The 18,320-nt window shown below is 43.4% G+C and overlaps 1 protein-coding gene across 2 annotated transcripts in view; it reads right to left on the bottom strand.

The window, feature by feature from the left end:
* CCBE1 (collagen and calcium binding EGF domains 1) overlaps positions 1 to 18,320 on the bottom strand; it is a 92,034-nt gene that overhangs the window by 15,096 nt on the left and 58,618 nt on the right. For both annotated transcript variants that reach the window (XM_054283448.1, XM_054283449.1), the window contains exons 3-4: positions 5,857 to 5,909; positions 557 to 691 (exon numbers count right to left, since the gene is read on the bottom strand). In XM_054283448.1, the coding sequence (XP_054139423.1) occupies positions 557 to 691; positions 5,857 to 5,909 (188 nt within the window). The remainder of the gene's footprint in view (positions 1 to 556; positions 692 to 5,856; positions 5,910 to 18,320) is intronic.

Here is an 18,320-nt window from a genome sequence, read left to right as displayed (position 1 = left end):
ATTGAAACTGGAGCCTTTGGTCTGGAGCTCTGGGCAAGATGCACTATTAGAATTATTAACACACCTGGCATTTTATCAGTGAACATTGTTTGAAAGTCTTCTTGCATTGAAAAGCTCTCAAGCAAAGCTCAGTCCTGCAAACCTTGGCTCCCTGGCATGGCAAACCATGCAGGGAGGGCAGGACCACATGTAAATGATCCTGAATTATATACTGGCTGAGTCAAACCCCAAGGATTAGTTTTAGTAATTAGGACTAGTGATAATGCTTCAATATTCAGTATATATGGCTCACAACCAGCAGGAGGAATTAAAGGAAAAATTACATCAGCCCAACACTTCGAAGTGTTTGGGTGTTTAAGTCTTGTTGTAGGTAATACCTCCTAATAATTTCAGGGAGATCTACATCTCTCAATTCTTAACATAGTTAACTCCCACATTTCTTCTGTGATAATATTGAGAATAAGAAAGATTTCAGATTCAAACTGACTCCTAAAAGTCTGAAGGGAGCAGGATAAATCATTAACCAGGGAGGAGCTCAACATGCTCATCTACCCACCCAGGCAGTAAGGCTTCTCTCTGTTCCTGTGCCTCTCCCGATCATAGCGGTATCCAGGATAGCAAGTGCATAAGACTCTCCCAAAATTATCTGTGCACTGCTGTTCGCAGGGAGCTTCAGCACAGACATCGTAGTCTAAGGGAGAGGAAAACGTGGTTAGGAAAAATACCAAAGTCAGTAGATGAATGTAACTTAGATTGCAAACAATTCACCTCTCTGCTAATTAATATAAAGTTCAGTTACATTGTTTTTAAGGACACAAGGAAGGTAGATATAAAACATTCATGAGACATAAGCAAAGGAATATATTAAAATTGTAATTGCTATTCACAGCTTTACAGTAGTTAGACTATTTCTTAAAGCTGTTAAGCAAGAGTCACTTTTGCATTTGGCAGATTTTAGGAGTTCTTTTCACAGAAATATTAAGTTACCTAAAACATTCTTTTAGCTTTCTTCAACAGATTTTTAAGCCTGATAGCAACATTTCTATGCAGAATACTGTGAAAAACCACGATGTTAACTGCCAAAGCCAGGCAGAAAGTATATCACAAGGAAAAGTTAATTACATCACATGTTAATTGTTTGAAGCCAGATATAACCCTTCTGGCAAACAGTGCATTGTTACAAACTCATCTCTCTTAACAGCTGCAGTGAGCAGATCAGGGTATGTCATTGAAATCCCAGAAGACTGAAGTCCCTATTTGAAACCCAAAGGAGGGAAAATCTGTTTCTAATTTCACTGCTGTGTAGCAGCAGAACTGAAGCCTCAGGGATGGACACCAGAGCACAGTGGGGTTTGACCCACATCCCTGTCCTGTCAGGGGCTGGATGTGGCCCTTGGCTGGTGCTGGTGGCAGGGCTGGGGTGAAGGACAGCTCCCAGCTGTGGGTGTGAGGCTTTTGCAGCACCATGGGGAATATCTGCCAGGAGACACCAGGACCTCGAGTGACATCTGCTCTCAAAACCAGCTCGGGCACAGCCTGCCCAAGGTGAGGTTTTACACCAAAGCAAGTGTCAGTTTCTGTCACCATTCCAGAGAACATCACCCTGCAGAGAGCATCCAGGTGGCCGTGACAATCCAGTGAGTGGGCACTGGGGGCCACAGCAGAAATATCTCATCCATGCCCCAGACCAAACCTGTCCAAACAAAATCTAAGAGGTTCAAGCAAGTCTCCATCAAAGCATGCATTGTGTTTCCATATACATAATTAAAACTCATTATTGACTCACCCTAATGACTAGCAGATACCTCTGGGTATGGTGATTGTTCCAAACAATTAAAATGAGCTAAGAGATGGTAAAGCAAATGAAAACACATTTTCTGTACAAAGTATATAGAGTACATGCCTAGCACTGGGGTTACAAGTGACAGCATGCCAAAATACGGAAAAGCACAAATTGAGACTTAACAAGATGCTGTATCTCGCACCAGAACCCCTTAGAAAAAAAATGTACTGTTCTAATAGACATTCTCCTGTAATAGTGCCAAGCATTCTGTTTGTCATCTCCTAAATAACAGACATCCCTTCTTTCCTTCTTTCTTCCCAAACTGAAGTCTGCCCACAGTGCTGTGGTGGTGAATGGCAATGCTAGGACCCCCTGCAGTAAACAGTGTCCAACAGTGCAGAGCCATGAAAGAAAATCATAACTCTTGCTTTCACACTGCTCAGTCTAGGGGTAGTTTGGACTCTTTAGGTGATGCTGGGCTGTAAATTCCTATTACATTTGGCACTACTAAATAGTCCCGGCTTTAAAGCATTGCTGGTATTTTTCCTAGGCATGGTTGCAATTTTTGTTTTCCACTGAAACAAAATCAGAGTGAGAACAGGATGGTATGTGCAGCACGGGGGTGAACGAGCTGCTCCTTACCCAGTGTACCCACTCAGGTGTGGGACTTGGCTTATGCCGTGTTCCGCTATTCAGAGCGGAGGCAAAACAACCTCTGGCCTCCCTGTGCTTCCGTGAATAGATGTGCCCCAACAAAATCAGGAAAAACAGTGCTGGAAGGGGCCATCTCCCATCACAAGCAGGAGTAGCTATGCATAAACATTTCCTAGTTTTCCTTTTCCCTAAGGGATGGATATGGCTTGCCTAGTAGTCTGGTCCCAAGATGAAATATCCTTGCAGACAGAAAGCTTTTTACTCATATCTAATCCAAACTCCCCTTGCAGACACTTAGGCCTATTATTTTTGTCCTCTTTTCCTCAGCCATAAAGAACAATTTACCTTCCCTCCTGCAGCAAGTTTTCACATACCTAAAAACTCTTATCATGTCTCCCCTCAGCCTCCTTCTTTCTAGACTAAACAATGCCAGTTCTTTTTATCCATCTGTCGCCAAATTTGATGTAACCAGTCTTTGAACGTGTCCACCTCAGCACAGCTCCATCATGTCCATTGCCTCATTTATCTTCACACAAAACTGCTGAAGGGTCCAGGAAGGACAAATATCCCTGCTGGTGGTCCCACACAGTCAACCCAAATCACACAATGGTTGTAGGCAGGTCCCAGGTCCAGAGCTGCATCCCCAGGGCTTTGGTCCCAGGTAACATGACTTCCCTAGAAACAGTTCTCTCAACTGAGATTAAACTAGGCAAAAGCTGCTGCACCACCTGTGCGTGCTCTGCAGAACTGCAGACAAAATTTCCCTCCTGTGTTCAAACTCCTCATTTGCCAGCCTAAGCAATGTGGTTTAGGGATGAATCAAAACCATACAATAAGGATCAGGCTGTTCCAGACTTTAGGAAAATGCAAAAGCCAAAGCAGAATAACAAATGTCTCTGTATAAGTTTCAATGAACTCAGAAATGACAATACGGCACGGAAAGTTTACCAAGGAAATTTTTGAAACAACATTACTAAGGAAAGACCAGATTTGACTATAGTTGGATTGTAATAGAGTATTTTACTCTGAATTCTTCCACAGCCAGCTCAGGAAACAAATCAGCATTAGGAAGGGTGGCCTCCAAAATAAACTACTCGATACTGCATCTGTCCCTTCTTCACTCTGACACCATGGGACAGGACCCAAGACTGGACTTGGCTGGAGCAGTGAGTCTCCAAAGCAAAGAAAAAGGAGATCACACAGGAGAAAAAGGTGAGGTGCTGTTCTTTTTATCCCCTTTGCTGAACAGGTGGAGCAGGAAGAGATGCTATGGAGAGAATCAGACACACAAGTAACTCCACTCAATGTTTCCTGAGTATCCCTGGTCCTGCAGCTGGAAGCCACAGTGGCAAGGTGAGCACAAAACAGACGAAATGCAGAAACTGGAGGCAGAGACTCATACTGTACTACACTGATTTCTGTTACTTTTCAAGGGCAGATGAAAAATAACAGGACGAAAACCACAGAGGGACGTGGACAAAGCCACAAGCCTTTGGGAAAGAGTCTGTTTAAGGAACAGCTGTCCCAGAAGGAGATTGGTGTGTTCCCCAGGCAGCTATAAAAGGGTGGAAAAGGGAGGATCTATACCTCTGTCAACCCTCCTCCCTGCAGCCACTGCTAAATCATAGAGAAGACAGGGCTGGAACTACTTCTCACAGTTTCAATGTGCCAGTACTGGATTAAAAGGTGCAGATGTGCTCTAATAAACTCACATCTGTAATGCATTTATGTGTCTGTTTGGAGATATGGATTTCATACAGCTACTCTGTCAAGATTATGCCAAAACAATGTGTGAAGAGCCAAGTGATGTCTTGTAACAGAGTAAGTGAAACGAATGCTTCAGTGAGTCATGTTTCTTGCCCTTACACCAAGGGCCTGAGATTGTCTCGGATGTTATAGCAACTGCTGTGGCCTCTGAAGTTCCAGGCAAAATACCGATAAAGCTGAAAAGGGGGAATGGAGAAACAAAGGGAGAGAAGCAGAGAATTGAATTAGGGGCAGAAACTCTCAGGTTACTGAAATGCAGTTAAAAGACAGGATTGGACAAAGTCAGTGGGCACATAATAAAAGCTGCTTTCATAATCACCTAACATCTCAAGAGATGAGAATTAAAAGCCAAAGTAATAAATTGCCATGGCTCTCATTTTATTTTTGCTCCTATTAATTCTCTTGCTGTATCCATTATATTCAGTGAGTAGCCAGTACATAAAATTCTTAAATCCATAGGAAAGCTGGAGGCCAGAATGTAGAGTCCTGGCTTCTTTCCACCCTGAAAGGATTCAGGAATTCTGCCTCCAACACACACAGCTGCCTCTTCCAAGTGTCTGTCTCACACTGGAGCTGTCACCCATATCACACACGCTGAGACAAAACTCACAGCAAAACCATGGGATGAGGAATTATGTGTGAGCACTAATTTCACCCAAACCCTACCCAGCTCCTCCAGGCACAGGGTCATCATGAGCTGTTTTCCTCTTTTTTTCTCTCTGTCTCCACCCCCATCAGTCCACCATTTGTTTTAGTGTTTCTAGCCAGCAGCAAATAAGACACAAATTAAAAACAACAACAGCAACAAACCCACAACAAACCCACAAGGATTAGAGTTTGAGTTAGAATCCCTTTTGGTTGGACACTGCAACTCAAAACCAGCTGATTCTCCAGTATGTGGATTTGTCACTTTTTTTCCAAAACATCACAGTCACAAACTAGGAAAATTCTCAGACCAAATCAAGGCTTTCCACATATCATCAAATAGAAGAATATGTTGCCATAGATCAACTTTTTAACTCGTTGTAAAAAAAAGGTTTTTGGCATGTCATCTCTGGGCATTTGCTCCTGCCTGGTAGTTCCTGCAGTCCAACAAATTCAGAGCCAGTTTCATGCAAATCAGATCCATTTTTACTACTGCATACTGAACTATCCTGATTAAATCTGCATCTTCCTTGGCCCCTGGTGACAAGGAAGCCACACCCATGGGAAATTGCAGGCAGGACTAACTCACCTACTCACCATCTCCCTGTGCACTGACAAGTCAGGACAGCTGTACCAGATCCGAGGGAAAAAAGGGGAAAGGCATCATCCATGAGAGGTGCACAGAGTGCTCCCAGCTACCCAGCCAAGGGCAGAACATGTTCCTCTGTCTGCAGAGCAGCAGGTCATGGCACAAGATCTGTGCAGCCATGTGTACTTAGGGGAGGATCAAGGCTTGGAATGCTAAGCAGCACTCTTGGAAGTTGTTGATCTTTTAATTTTCCCAACAATTTCTGGGAAACAGCTCCTCCCCACACTGATACATGAGATATAGTGAAGCCTGTGCTTCTGTCAGGTTGCTGTTCCAAACAGACAATGTGGAGAAGATGGCAGATGGGGAAAGACAAAAGCATGGGGACATGATGTGTAAGAACAGTGAAATCACATACCTTCAGGGATGCACTGTCCAAGAACAAACTTATAACCCTTACAGCATTTTTTCCTGAAAAACAATAAAATAAATAAGTGAATAAATAAATGTATTCTCTATTGATTCTTGTGATGAACCAAACAAGACGAGGATCTTGGGCAGCCGGAGTTCAGCATTACAGAACACAACAGGGAAATGCACCACCTGGCCCAGGAGGAATTTCACATGGCAGCATGTCCAGCCACCTCAGGAGGCAGAGTACCTCAACACTGAGCCACCCAACATCCCAAGTAATTTCCAAAAATCCTGCTCTCTTGTGTTGTATAGCTGTTGTCTGGGCAGCTCAGTGCTGTCCAAATACACAACTCAGGTCATCATTTTCATGGTACAGTCAAGGCTGTTTTCAAATATCCATCACTACAACGTGAACCTGCAGGAAGGGGTAAGTCTCAGTGAGGAGTACACAGAGGACAGATGTTATCAGTCATTTCTCATCTTCTAATAGACCTGGAGGAGGTAAACTCAATATATTGGGTACTTCAACTGGAGCAAGGGAGAGTAGTCCGAGGGACAAAATTGCAGGGTGGAGTCAATAGGATCAGACAATTTTTATATGCCTATGACATGAATGAAGTCTGAATGCTGAGAAATTACTGTTTCTGACACACTGGCCAGTAATGACATTTAGGCATCCAGCTAAACCTGCTAGTTGTCTCTCCAGGCATCAAACCACATTCAGTCACCAAGGCTCCCAGCAGCCCTCAGGAGCCTTTACAAATGGCTGTGTGCCTTATCATCCTGAGAGTCTCTCCGCAGAGACCTAGTGACTTTCAAAGGGTCCCAGGTTGGTGACTACCAGGACTGCTCTAAAAGAAAAAAAATCCCTGTTGTTCAGTGCATTATTACATTGAGTATACATGAATCTGGGGTGAAAAATCCCTCAGTATTTTACAAATACACAGTTTTTTCATGCATTGTGGAAATGCATGAAAATAGGGAAACCATCCATTCTGTCTTTTCCTTTGAATCAATAACTAATGCAGAAGAATGCTAAAGCCATGTCAGTCACTGACACTACACCCCCTTGGACAACATGTAGCCATCACAAATCATCATTATGTTGAATTTAAATTAGCTATCAGTTGCAACCGATGGCTTAAAACAAACAATGCATTTCTCCAAACAATGTAAAAACAAACTTTGACTCCCTATTTTACCCTCTTCCTTAAGATTAGCTGGAATATAAATTATGCCTAATGAGAGTTGAACATCTGAAGAGGAAGCCTTGCTTTGTTATGCAAACAGTGGTGCCTCATTAGACTTCTCTCCAAACACTGCTGTGAAGTTTTATCTGCAAGACAAACAAATGCAGGAGGAACGAGTTCAAAGGTGCATTGGGGAGGCTGTTCACAAGCTGCAGGCCCTGCTGATGGCTTTCCAAGTGCACATTGATCTCCTTCCCTCTGCAAAAGAAAAGAGTCTTCCTTGTAGCTGCTCTTCAGAGGAAGATACAGCCCAGCTTGAGAGGGCTGGGAGATGAGAAGGAGAGGAGGACATCCCTGCCGTGAGATGCTGACCTGTGGGGTTGTGCCAGCCAGAGCTAACCAGCCACAGGGAGCAGCAACTTCCATAATTTGTACCCTTCTCCATGGAATTCCCACCTTATTTTCAGGTTGAGGACCAATGAGACCTGTGTCAGCAGATGATGTGATAACCGGCTCCTGGGTAAGGGGTCACCTGCTGGGACCTTGCAGGAGCTGCCTCTCTGCTCTCAGCTTGTCTGGTCATGGCTTTTGGCTGGATTCATTGGCTTTCTTGTGGCTTAAGTGAGGTTTTATTTGCCTGGCTGGATTCTCCCAAAAGCCAAACTAGTTGCCCTGATCAAACCCTTCTCCCACAGCCATACATTGAGAACCCATCACATGCCAAGTTTCAGCCATTAAATGCTGCCCTGGCACCCTTATATTGCACAGCCTTGTGCTTTAGCTTTCACTTAAAACAACCAGAAAATCATGTTCCCATGGCTGATATCCAAGTGTTTGCTGAAATCCCTCCCTTCAGCAGTTTCTTGCTGCAATGGGTTCCACAGTGGGATGAGATGGTTTTCAGCATCTCTCTCAAATTTTTGTTGGAATTTTCCCAAGCCTTACTGATAAGGGGATTTTGAAATATTCTCTAAATGTGTGAAGATTTTTCTGCATTGTGGAAGTTTTAAATTATACTTAAAGGAGTGTTTAGAAGAGGGATGCCATGAATTCAGACCACATTCCACATGATAATCTCTTCCCAGTTGAAAGTTACAGATCTCTGCATTAGTGCAGCCTGTACTCCACAGCACCCTTATCAGCATGATTTCGCCAGGGAAACTGCTACTTTAGGGTTAATGCAAAGGAAATACAATACAATACCTTTTTCTCTGAACATTACATTGCAACCCTGGGATTCCTGCATGCTTTAGCTTTCTACATTCTTAAAGTGAAATCTGTCAAAATGATGGACACATGAGCATTAGCAAAGGCATTTTAATAGCAACACTCATTTTCAGACGTCCAGGCTGACATGTCTAATCAACGTTGCACAGCAGCAATCTCGTTGTACATAATGAGAGGTAAGAAGGGGTTCCTACTGATAATTTTAGCTACTGGATAACTTTCAGCAAGGTGGTTGCTATGCAGCTGTACATGTGGCCATGCACGAAACACAAACACATGGCTGTGGGTTTGAAGCTCCACCACTAAAACCTGGAGCCCTGGGGAAATTAGGTTGATTTGTTAACCTGAAATCTGATTTACAAAAGATGAAGCTTCTGGCAGACTTTTATCCGTTGCAGCTTTAAATGGGGTATTTCAGCAATTAAAAATGCAGTAACTTTTGATTCTCTGCAATCTTTTCTCAGGAATAAGAGCAACCCCAAACTGACAGAGGGTTTGGGGCACCATGATTTTTTTAATCCAACATTCAGCTTTTGTGGTTGTAAGAAAATCCGTAATGATAGGGACACCCCCAAAACCAAGTCACCCCTTATTTTTTCTGGCGGGTACCTGCTGGAGAAAGAGGGAGACATTGTGCTCCTACCCTCTGCTCTGGAGTTTGAGATGTTTCTAGAAGACTAAATGCCAGAAAATGGGATTTAGGGTCAAACTTTTGATACCAATAAATAAATATACCTGTGACTAGGCAGATCTGCGGCAGACAGTGGCAGATTTGTCTTTTTTTTCAGGATTTGTGGCCTATTACCTTGCAAACTGAGAGAGGACGTGAGTTTCCCAGGAGCTCCCCTGTGTCCCATCACCCATAGCCCCCTCCCAGAGTGCCCAGAACACAGAAGGGTGCATCAGCACAGCACCCCTGCCCCATTCTGCAAAGCAGTAACTGCTTGATAGCATCGCTTCAGACAGGCAGGACGAGAGGCAAGATGGGAGGAATGCGGCTTAATTAAGCCACTGCTTTATTAAGTTAGCTTATCTGGCAGCTATCAGCAGTAAGTCATCCAGCAAGGACCATGTTTTTTTCCCATAATTGCTTCCACCTGGCGCAGAGCTGCTGTCACCCCAGCCCACCTCCTGCTCTGCATGGGACACCGCAGCGATGCCGGAGACACCGAGCAGGGCATGTTGAACCCAGAAAATAAATACGCTGTGTGAGAGGGGAGGGAGTCACTCAGGGTCCTACAGCTGCTGAAAATCTTCAGAAATGCAAACAATAACAGGATAAACATTTTAAATTCTAATTAACCTGCATCTGTTTGCAGTAACATGGCAGTGAGTTGGGTTATAACAACAGCTGCTCCGTGCGTTTATTGAGGTTTTGGAGAGGCAGCTCTAAATCTCTGCCATGAGTCATGCTGCAAAAGATACATGGTCATCATTTAGTGATAGATAAAAGGAACACAAAGGGGAAATGCAAAGAGAAGATGAAAAATACATGTTTTATACTGGTTTCAGACTAAACATAATATGTTAAGGAAGCTCTTGCTAAAGATGTCAAAAGTAGAAAGAGAAAAGTCTGCTCTAGGAAATATTATCCTCCTAGGAGCAAAGCAGACACAGAAATCTCTATGCTGAGCCTGAGAGTGAGTTCTTAGGATAAAATATTGCCCTTGCTTTATCCCTAAAATGCTGCCAGGCAGTCAGTCTGCAGACTGACTCCTCCCAGACAGAGGTAGTTCAAGAAGAGGAAATTTACCTCCCAGTTACTGGGGCTAGGAGAGCACTCATGGGCAGCTTCTAGAGCTCAGCTGAGGCCCGAGCTCAGGCCACTGGAAGATGCAGCAACTCCATAGGTGGCCAGGCAGGTCAAATCCCTCCACTCCAAAACACTCTTTCTGATCTATGAATATCAGATCAGTTGCAATTTAGGGGGCAAAAGAGATGCTTAGGATTTCATACAGATTTAAATAGATCAGCACTGTTCTTTCAAGTTGGTGCAGGTAGAAAGCAACCATAATACACTCAAGAAATGTCTTTAAATAAAAAACCAACTACCTATTGGGGAAGGGGAGGACTTTTTTCAATACCAGACTTCTTCAGCCTAAATCATAACTTGAACTTAGAAGAACTTGTGCTGTGTTCTGAAGACCTGCCAGTTACACCTGGCATGGTGTTTTTAATTGCACAAAGAGTCTTTGTTAGATCCCTCTCCTTATTGTTCCTGCCCAGTGTTTCTTTTTTGATCACCCTGGCTTTGAGAAATAAATGGTGTAGCAAAAATGCAAATATAAAATACAGAAATGAATGCACAAAAAATAATTAGACATCTATAAATGCAAGCCAGCGAGGTACACTAAAAACAAGCCTAAAAAAACCCAACCAAGCAGCAAACTCACTTTTCTTCTATATGAAATCCAAATGAGCAACAGGTTTGTCTGCCAAAGCACGTACAGACAAAGCCCATCTGCAGCACAAGTGCAGCAGCTCAGTAGCTGTGCACTGTTTCGCCGTAATTCACATGGAGAGAAGATTTATGTCAACATGGTGTAAAACTGAAGCAATACACTTTATTTTTGTTTGCCTTTCTGTGGGACACATACCGAAATCTTGAGTAAGAGGGGATGGCCTCCCTGCAGACACTTGCTCAGCATACACTTTGCCACGATTTCCAGACTTAGTCCTTTTTCACAGTTTTGTAAAGAGATAATTTATGTTCACACTGGGTGTAATGCAAGGTCCAAGGCCAGCCCAAGCCCTTCCTGTCATCATCCCAGCTGAGGGGGAATAACCCAAACACAGTGAAGTCTTCCAATACTGCAGCACCTATGACTGCTGCGGGTACCTGTGTGCTTCTTTATTTCTCTTAACTGACTGATCAGAGCAGGATTTGCCTGAACAACCCTGGGGAACTCAGACCTCTGAGAGCAAGCCGCTGCGATTTACTAGCTGATTTCTGTAGAAGTAAAATTTTCAGTGGTAAAAGCATTGCCTGAAACCAACTCTTGTTTTTTGTTAGCTATTAAAGTCAAATAATTTTGCCCACATATAATGGTTTTCTTTCTCTTAGCAGCGGAAAAAAAAAAAAAATACCCTGCTATCTGTTCTTTTGCTCAACTCTGGCTATTAAGACAGATACCAGAAACGAAATCACATTCCAGTCATTGCTAATGGGAAAGTTTTGATAAGATTCACAGTTCCTGGACTTCTCTTGTGTGAATGCAAGCCAGGGACCAGATCCTCCCCTGGAAAAAGCCACATACCTCTCTTGACTCTAAGGAATTGTGCCAATGCTTACCCTGGGAGATCCTGACTGATGCTCTTGAAAGCTTTCAGACACACTCCTTGGCTGCTCCTTACTGTTAACTGACCCCTTCCCTCCTCCAAGTGCTGTTTCATGTCATCTTTTTATGGCCAAAGGGATTTTTATGGTGGCAGAGCGTAAACTGTAGTTCCTTCTTCTCAGAAGAGAACTTCCAAATGAATATGATGGTTCACAGCCCCTGATGAGCACAATATTTGTGAATGCTTGAAGCTCATTCCTCTATAAAAGAGAAAATCAATGCTTTGAGGTGTGGGAGAAGCCCTCTGCCCTGCATGGGTATCAATGGGGCTGGGAGGCGCTGACCTGCATGAAACTGAAAGATGCACAAAAACAAAGCATCACAGGTCTCAGAAATTTAGCCATCAAAAAAAAAAAGTGGATTAGTTTTGTAGGACAGTCTGGGCCTCTGTTCTCCATGGGAACAGTGCAGGACACCTCTCCCAATGGGGTTTGTGGTTTTACTTAAGTAAATGAGATGTGGTGAGGTATTCAGTAGTGGTTTCAAACATCAACAATTCAGGGAGATCATTCCCCCACACATCCCCCTGCATCAGCAGATCAGCACTCCCAGGAGACCATATTTTTTGGACTTTCTTAGGGCTTCAGGATGCAGAGAAAGGAGTTAATGTGAAAACCCTGCAGGCAGCCACAACAGACAAAAATTCCTCATGAGCTTCTGCTCATTGCAGAAAGAACTGGCAACTAAACCTCAGCTTTCTATCTCTCTTTTGGGCAGAAGAAAAAGACCTTTGGAAGTGTTTCCCGTGATCCTCCCTTTCAATGTGTAACTTAAAGATGTTCTTGTTGTGAAACATAAAGATGCTGTTGGGATTTCCACATGAGCCACAGAGACCACGGTTCCGCACTTTTGGGGAAGCAATGACTCAGTGCAACAGGGCCCGAACTAACATTTTCCCTGGTCGGTTCCTGGCCCAACCAGAGCCACGGGGCTGCAAACACATTGACCAAGCACAGGCTGATCAGCATCTTTTTCTGTAGAGCAGACCAGCTGGCAGCACTGGTAACCATCAGGGCCTGTGTCTCACTTAGCATACCAGTGTCCAAAAATGACTGAATAAAAGTCTGCTTGCAAATGTCCCCTTAGCAAAGAAGGAAACTCTCAGCAGGAAAATGTTACACAACTTTGAAAAGGTAATGACCTCAGCCACCACTGGAAAAGCCATTTGTTGGATATTTTACATGTAATGCATGTAAGCATCATCCTCGAAATCACATATGAGATCCCTTCAAGTGCTAGACTGTACTTTCTTCCGCTCTTTCCTGGATTTTTATTTCATAGTTGTTTTTTTCATAACACAAGGGAATGCTCATGTGGTTTATCACTAGACAACATGTCAAAAATAGCAGAATGATTAAATAAAAGGCTTTTGACTGTTTTCATCTGCTTAGACTCAGCTGTCAGCTTTGTCTTGCTCTCTTTTCTAACAAATTTCTTTTATTTTCTGGCATTGTACCAAGAAAACGATTTTGTTTAGTTTTGCAGGTGAAGTTCGTATGGATTCTGCAGAATCCAAGTCAATGTTTGACAGGTATGAAATCTGAGGGGAAGAAAAAAAGGAATTTTATACAATGATAGCACTGTTTGCATTTAATAAAAGGTCTAATGAACTGACAAAGTATAATGCAGCCTCATAAATATATAGCCATGCCTATGAACAAGTAGCCTACTAAATATCAATTTAAATGATCCAAGATTAAGCTCGAGTTTTAAAATAACTCACTGCTTTGAGATCTAAAGCACGAGAATCGAGCAAAAGTCCTTTTTTCCACCATCTCTGACTTCCAATTAGAGGACTACGAGCCAAATTCCCTTCCAAGTCTGTAAGTAGTATGTTTTGCTGATGGCACACATTCAATTATTTATCTAACCCAAGGTGAGCCAGAGTACAGGACTAATCACAGCACATCTGTCCTGTCTCTTGGATTTTTTAAACTTCCATGACTCTTCATTTCATAGCTCCAATTTCCTACCAAGCGTCCATGTGAGATAGAGAGCAATAAATTCCATTTCATGAGGGAAGGCAGAGCCAGAGCAGCGCTGCGAGGAGCTGCACTCATGGGCTGGCTGCTGCGCTGGTGCTCGGTCGCAGGAGTCAAACAGCCACTAATTGCTGGCAAGCTCTCAGACTTACTGAGTCCAGCCCAATGCAGCCCTGTTTATATAGCATCTCTCACCAACAAGATCACAAAAATGCTGCATAAGCAATGTCTAATAAACTCCTTTAGGTAAACAGCAAAAGGAAAGCTCCTTTTACGCACGCATGCACAGGAAAACACATCACACAAACTGTGCCAGGAAGTCAGATCTCTAAAGCTGGATCTCCAAACAGGACATAAATCCCAATTAACCTTCAGAGACAAGCCAGTCACTCTGTCTACATTTACTTACTCGAGTGCTGATATTAAAGGGCCTGATCCTGGTTCTGCTGCAATCCCTGACAGCCTTGGCAGGAACATGTGTCAGATTGGGAACAGGATCTGACCAAGGCTCAGGATGGTGGGTGAGAACAAGCTCAACTCTGAGGATGTGCTACAATTGGACTTCTTGGAAGAATAGTTCCAGAAAATCATTCAGACATAAACTTGATCATGTCTTGCTGACAGTTGTCTTTGAAACAGTTGCAAGACTCATCTTGGTTTTGATGGATTTGGGATGCGACATCTACCACTGCTCCTGTACTCCCCCCCAGGCACAACATCCATCTACACCTTAAACCATCCATCTGCACCTTAAACCACCCATCTGCGCCCTAGACACAGACCTAGACACTAAATCTAGATATTTAATAGGTCTTTTAATTTGTTTTTTGAATGGTTTTTGAAATTCCACTCCAGGAAAAAGTAAGTAAATAAGTCCAGCCAGGCTAACACTTCCAACTTAAATAGCCTAGAAATGGGGACAGCCAAACACAAAGCCTTCAGCTTTTAAGAAGTCAAATAGCATGGAAAAACACTTGAAGAAAGACACATCTTTGAGCACCTTTGAGCTGTGATTAGTCCTGTACTCTCCACACTGACTCTCCATGATGTCCAGACGATATTGTGGTTTCCAGCACTTGGCTGGAAACTGACAGGGGGAGGATGATGTCTGCATTTGGATACTCTGCCTCTCTGTGGAAAGCTCATGGTGAAAGGACAAGAGGTATGCAGGGCACAGAGGTTTATGTGGATTGCTCCTGATTTCTGGGACGATGTGAAAATCTCAATGGTCACTCCCCACACCATCTATAGATAAGGGGTATGTGACGGCTCCTCTCTTCAGAGCGCACTTTGTGCAAAAGGCACAAAGCAATCTAATTTTATATATTGTGAATCACATAAGGACGCTTAACAACTCCTTATGCCTATGGATTTTTATCCTTCCAGAACTGGCTTAGAGTCACTGGGGCATGACCCTGCTTCAGCACAGCTGAGGGGAATTTTCAAGGCAAGATTTCAGCCAAGCAACAGAAACATAACCCCCATAATTTTAGAAAAATAGATTCACAGCATAATTTGAGTAGCAAGAGACCTTTGGAAGGATTGTGATCCAAGTGCACCTGACAGCAGAGAACTGCTCAGAGACTTGCCCAGATGAATGCTGAATGTCTTTGGGGATGGAGATTGAGATTGCATCACTTCTCTGGGACCCTCTTCTGAGTGCTTAACCACTTCACTGCCCATTTTCTCCTTTATATCTGCTTAAAATGCCCCTGCTGCAACCTGTGGCTCTTGTGTTGTTTTGCAGTGCACCTTGGATAAAGGTCTGGCTTCATCTTCTCCATACCCCCAGCATGTCCCCACTAATCAGTGGGAGACACCAATTAAATTCACCCCTAACTCCCTCCTCTCCAGACTGAGCAGACACAGATCCCTTGGGCTCCCCTTGAATACAATGTGCTCCAGCCCCTCAGCATCCTGTCTCCAGCTTGGTGAGGGTACGAAACTTCACATAATCAATTAAAAAATAACATTAGCAGGTATTCTTTGAAAATGCAAAAAAATTTGATACAAACAAAAAAACTAAAAAAAAAAAAAGGAGGAAAAAAGGGTAATCTGCTAAATTCCAATTAAATTAGAGCATTGGTCCACAATCACTATTTTGTCTCCCCACTACATTTCCAAATGGAAGTTTAAAAGAAGAAAAGCTGACAAAAAAGGTAGTAAAACTTGAATAAAATACAAACAATACTATTTCTTTTCATTAAAGTATTGTCAACAGAAGAGTTGGCCGGTTATCATCACTATCTAAGCAACAAGAACTTGAAGCTGTTTTTTTAATAAAATTTCAACATCAATAGCAGCAATGGAATTAAGTTCTTAGTGTAAGCCCTTGGAAATATCTATAAAGATACTAAAAAGATAATATTTCAAGTGTTCACTGATCCAGATGTTTCTTTCTTTTTCCCCTCTGTTTTATTGTTCCCAGAGAAGACCTTATAAATGCTGAAACTGCTTATTAAGTATACAGACTTAATGAATTGGACAAGGGAAGAAATAATTCTTAACAAAACATGTTCACAAGTCAGACCCATGTTTATTGTCAACGGAGATGATAGCAAAATACTCTCTATGCAGAGAGTAGTCTCTTTTAGGAGAGAATCTGGCTCCATGAACCACTTCCAGCATACTGAAAAGATTAATTTCTAAGACAACGCAGTATGGAAGTTTGTTGAATTATGCAGTGATGCTGTACCATGGCCCCAGTGCCAAGGCTTATTTTTGGAGCCACACATCTGCAGGTTATTTGTTGCAGGATGGGGTGGATGGAGTGAATCCTTAAACAATTTCCTAAGTAGAGAAGCATTACTGGAACGAGAAGTTGTTTACATGGTGTCACTGGAAGGCCTGGTATCTGGGATGCGCACTGGTGTCGGAGTTGCCTAGATAGCTGAGACTATTCCACTTATGCTGCAGTCAGCAGACAGTGGGAAGTTCACAGAGCAGCTTTTTGATGTGGCACTCAGCTCCTCTGTTCAGAGTGGCAGGAGCAGGAATGCCATCCAGCCATGGGCAGCTGTGATTTTGGCACGGAGTGAGGTGCCCCCTCAAAGCCAGTGCATCCCACTCTTTAATTTATAAACAAATGAGTGACTAAGACACTTCTAAACATAAAAAGCAAAGCTATTTTCAGAAACTTCCCCACATTTCCCCAACACGCTGTGTCCCACACAGGGCTCAGCTTTCAACCCAGCCTGAGCCAATTGCCTGTTGGCCATGTACTAATTGCAGGAGTGAGCACACCGTGCCCTAACTGATCAAACCACAGCCCCACTCCCTGGTTTTATTGCCTAATTTAATGGGACTGGCATTGGCTGCTGCTCTTTTTTCTCATCCTGCTGCTGGAATATGGTTTTAGCTCTTAATAACCTGCTGAAGTTGAACACAGGACTTCAATGAGATGCTGAAATGCTATTGGGAAAACTCACCTCCATTTTGCTCTGTACACTTGATATTTGCAGCCATGTTCCAGTTGAAAGACTCTTCTCCCCCCTAGACCCCTCTAAACCACTGCCTCAAAAATAGAGATGAGGTCTGCTACCAGGCACAGCACCCAGGCAGCCTGAGGCTGCAGGATGAAGAAGCATTTTTCTCTGGACAGCTATGAAACACTGAGAGCAAAGAAGCAGAAATGGGCCAAAGGAAATTGGACCTGTTGTGGGGCAAAACCTTGCTGCTGGGACAGACTTCTTCTGAAGGCAAAACCTTTTGGGATGCACAAGGGAGGCGAGAGGAAAGGTCACAAACCCGCACCTGGACCCTCCCATCCTCAGATGGGCAGTGAAGATGTGGTCCCGAGCTGGTGAGCGTGGCTTGTGATGGATGCATGGAATGCCTCAAGCATGATGATTCTGAGAGGAAGCCTGATGGCTTGCAGCACTGTGCAATTGCCCTTGTATTAATTACACCTCCCATTAAAATGGGGTCATGTTTTCAGATACTGATGCCTGCAGGCATTCACCAAATTTGTATTACTTCACCCTCTCCTAAAACCAATGCACTCTGGGGATGACTCTGCTGGAGCTGGTGCAGCAGTTCCAGTTCCAGGCAGCAATTCAAAGCTGCAAGTGCTGGAGTGACTCTGGCATTTGGAGCATCAAAAAGGGCTCAACATTTGGGCTCAAAAGTGAAAAAACCTGACACCAGAGTGAGAACAGAGTCAGGGTTATTGACCAATTTACCCAGGAAGACTGAGTAGGCCCCTCAGTTTGTCCCATTTCATCAGATTTCCCCTCCCTGCAGCCCATCCTGGACAACTGCCCTGCACACCAGCCCAGTTGTGACATTCAGTGGTTTTGTCTGTGACTGCAAGGTCTTTTCAACTCACTTGCAAACGTTTGTTTTCTTCTAGTGATGGGACTTTGCTTTGTCTGCCTTATTTCCGTGACCCACGATGAGGGCAAACATCCTGCTGGGTGTCAGTTGTAAGACGTGCTTGCTGCTGGTCATGTTCTTGTTTGCCTGTGGGAACCCATCTCTCCCCATTACTTTTGGTATCAGCTTTTGGTATTTCTCTCACAATGTCACTCTTTTGATGACTAATTTTGGTGGTCTGGGTCAGGCGGCTGTTTCTTGATAATGCTCATGCCACATTTCTGGTTCTTTCTTTACCATTAGTATATTTAAGGTATTACAGCATAAATATCTTGCTACTGTAATGCCTGTTCATACCTAGGAAATATATGGAAAGATGGTCCTTGTGGTAGGAACTGGACCTGCCTGCACAGCCCT

Source organism: Melozone crissalis, unplaced genomic scaffold, assembly GCF_028551555.1.
Source record: "Melozone crissalis strain CALT ecotype California unplaced genomic scaffold, PUWL_Pcris_2 ptg000036l_1, whole genome shotgun sequence".
Taxonomy (NCBI): Eukaryota; Metazoa; Chordata; class Aves; order Passeriformes; family Passerellidae; genus Melozone; species Melozone crissalis.
The sequence above is the reverse complement of the archived record's forward strand: the minus strand, read 5'-3'. Positions and strand labels throughout refer to the sequence as shown.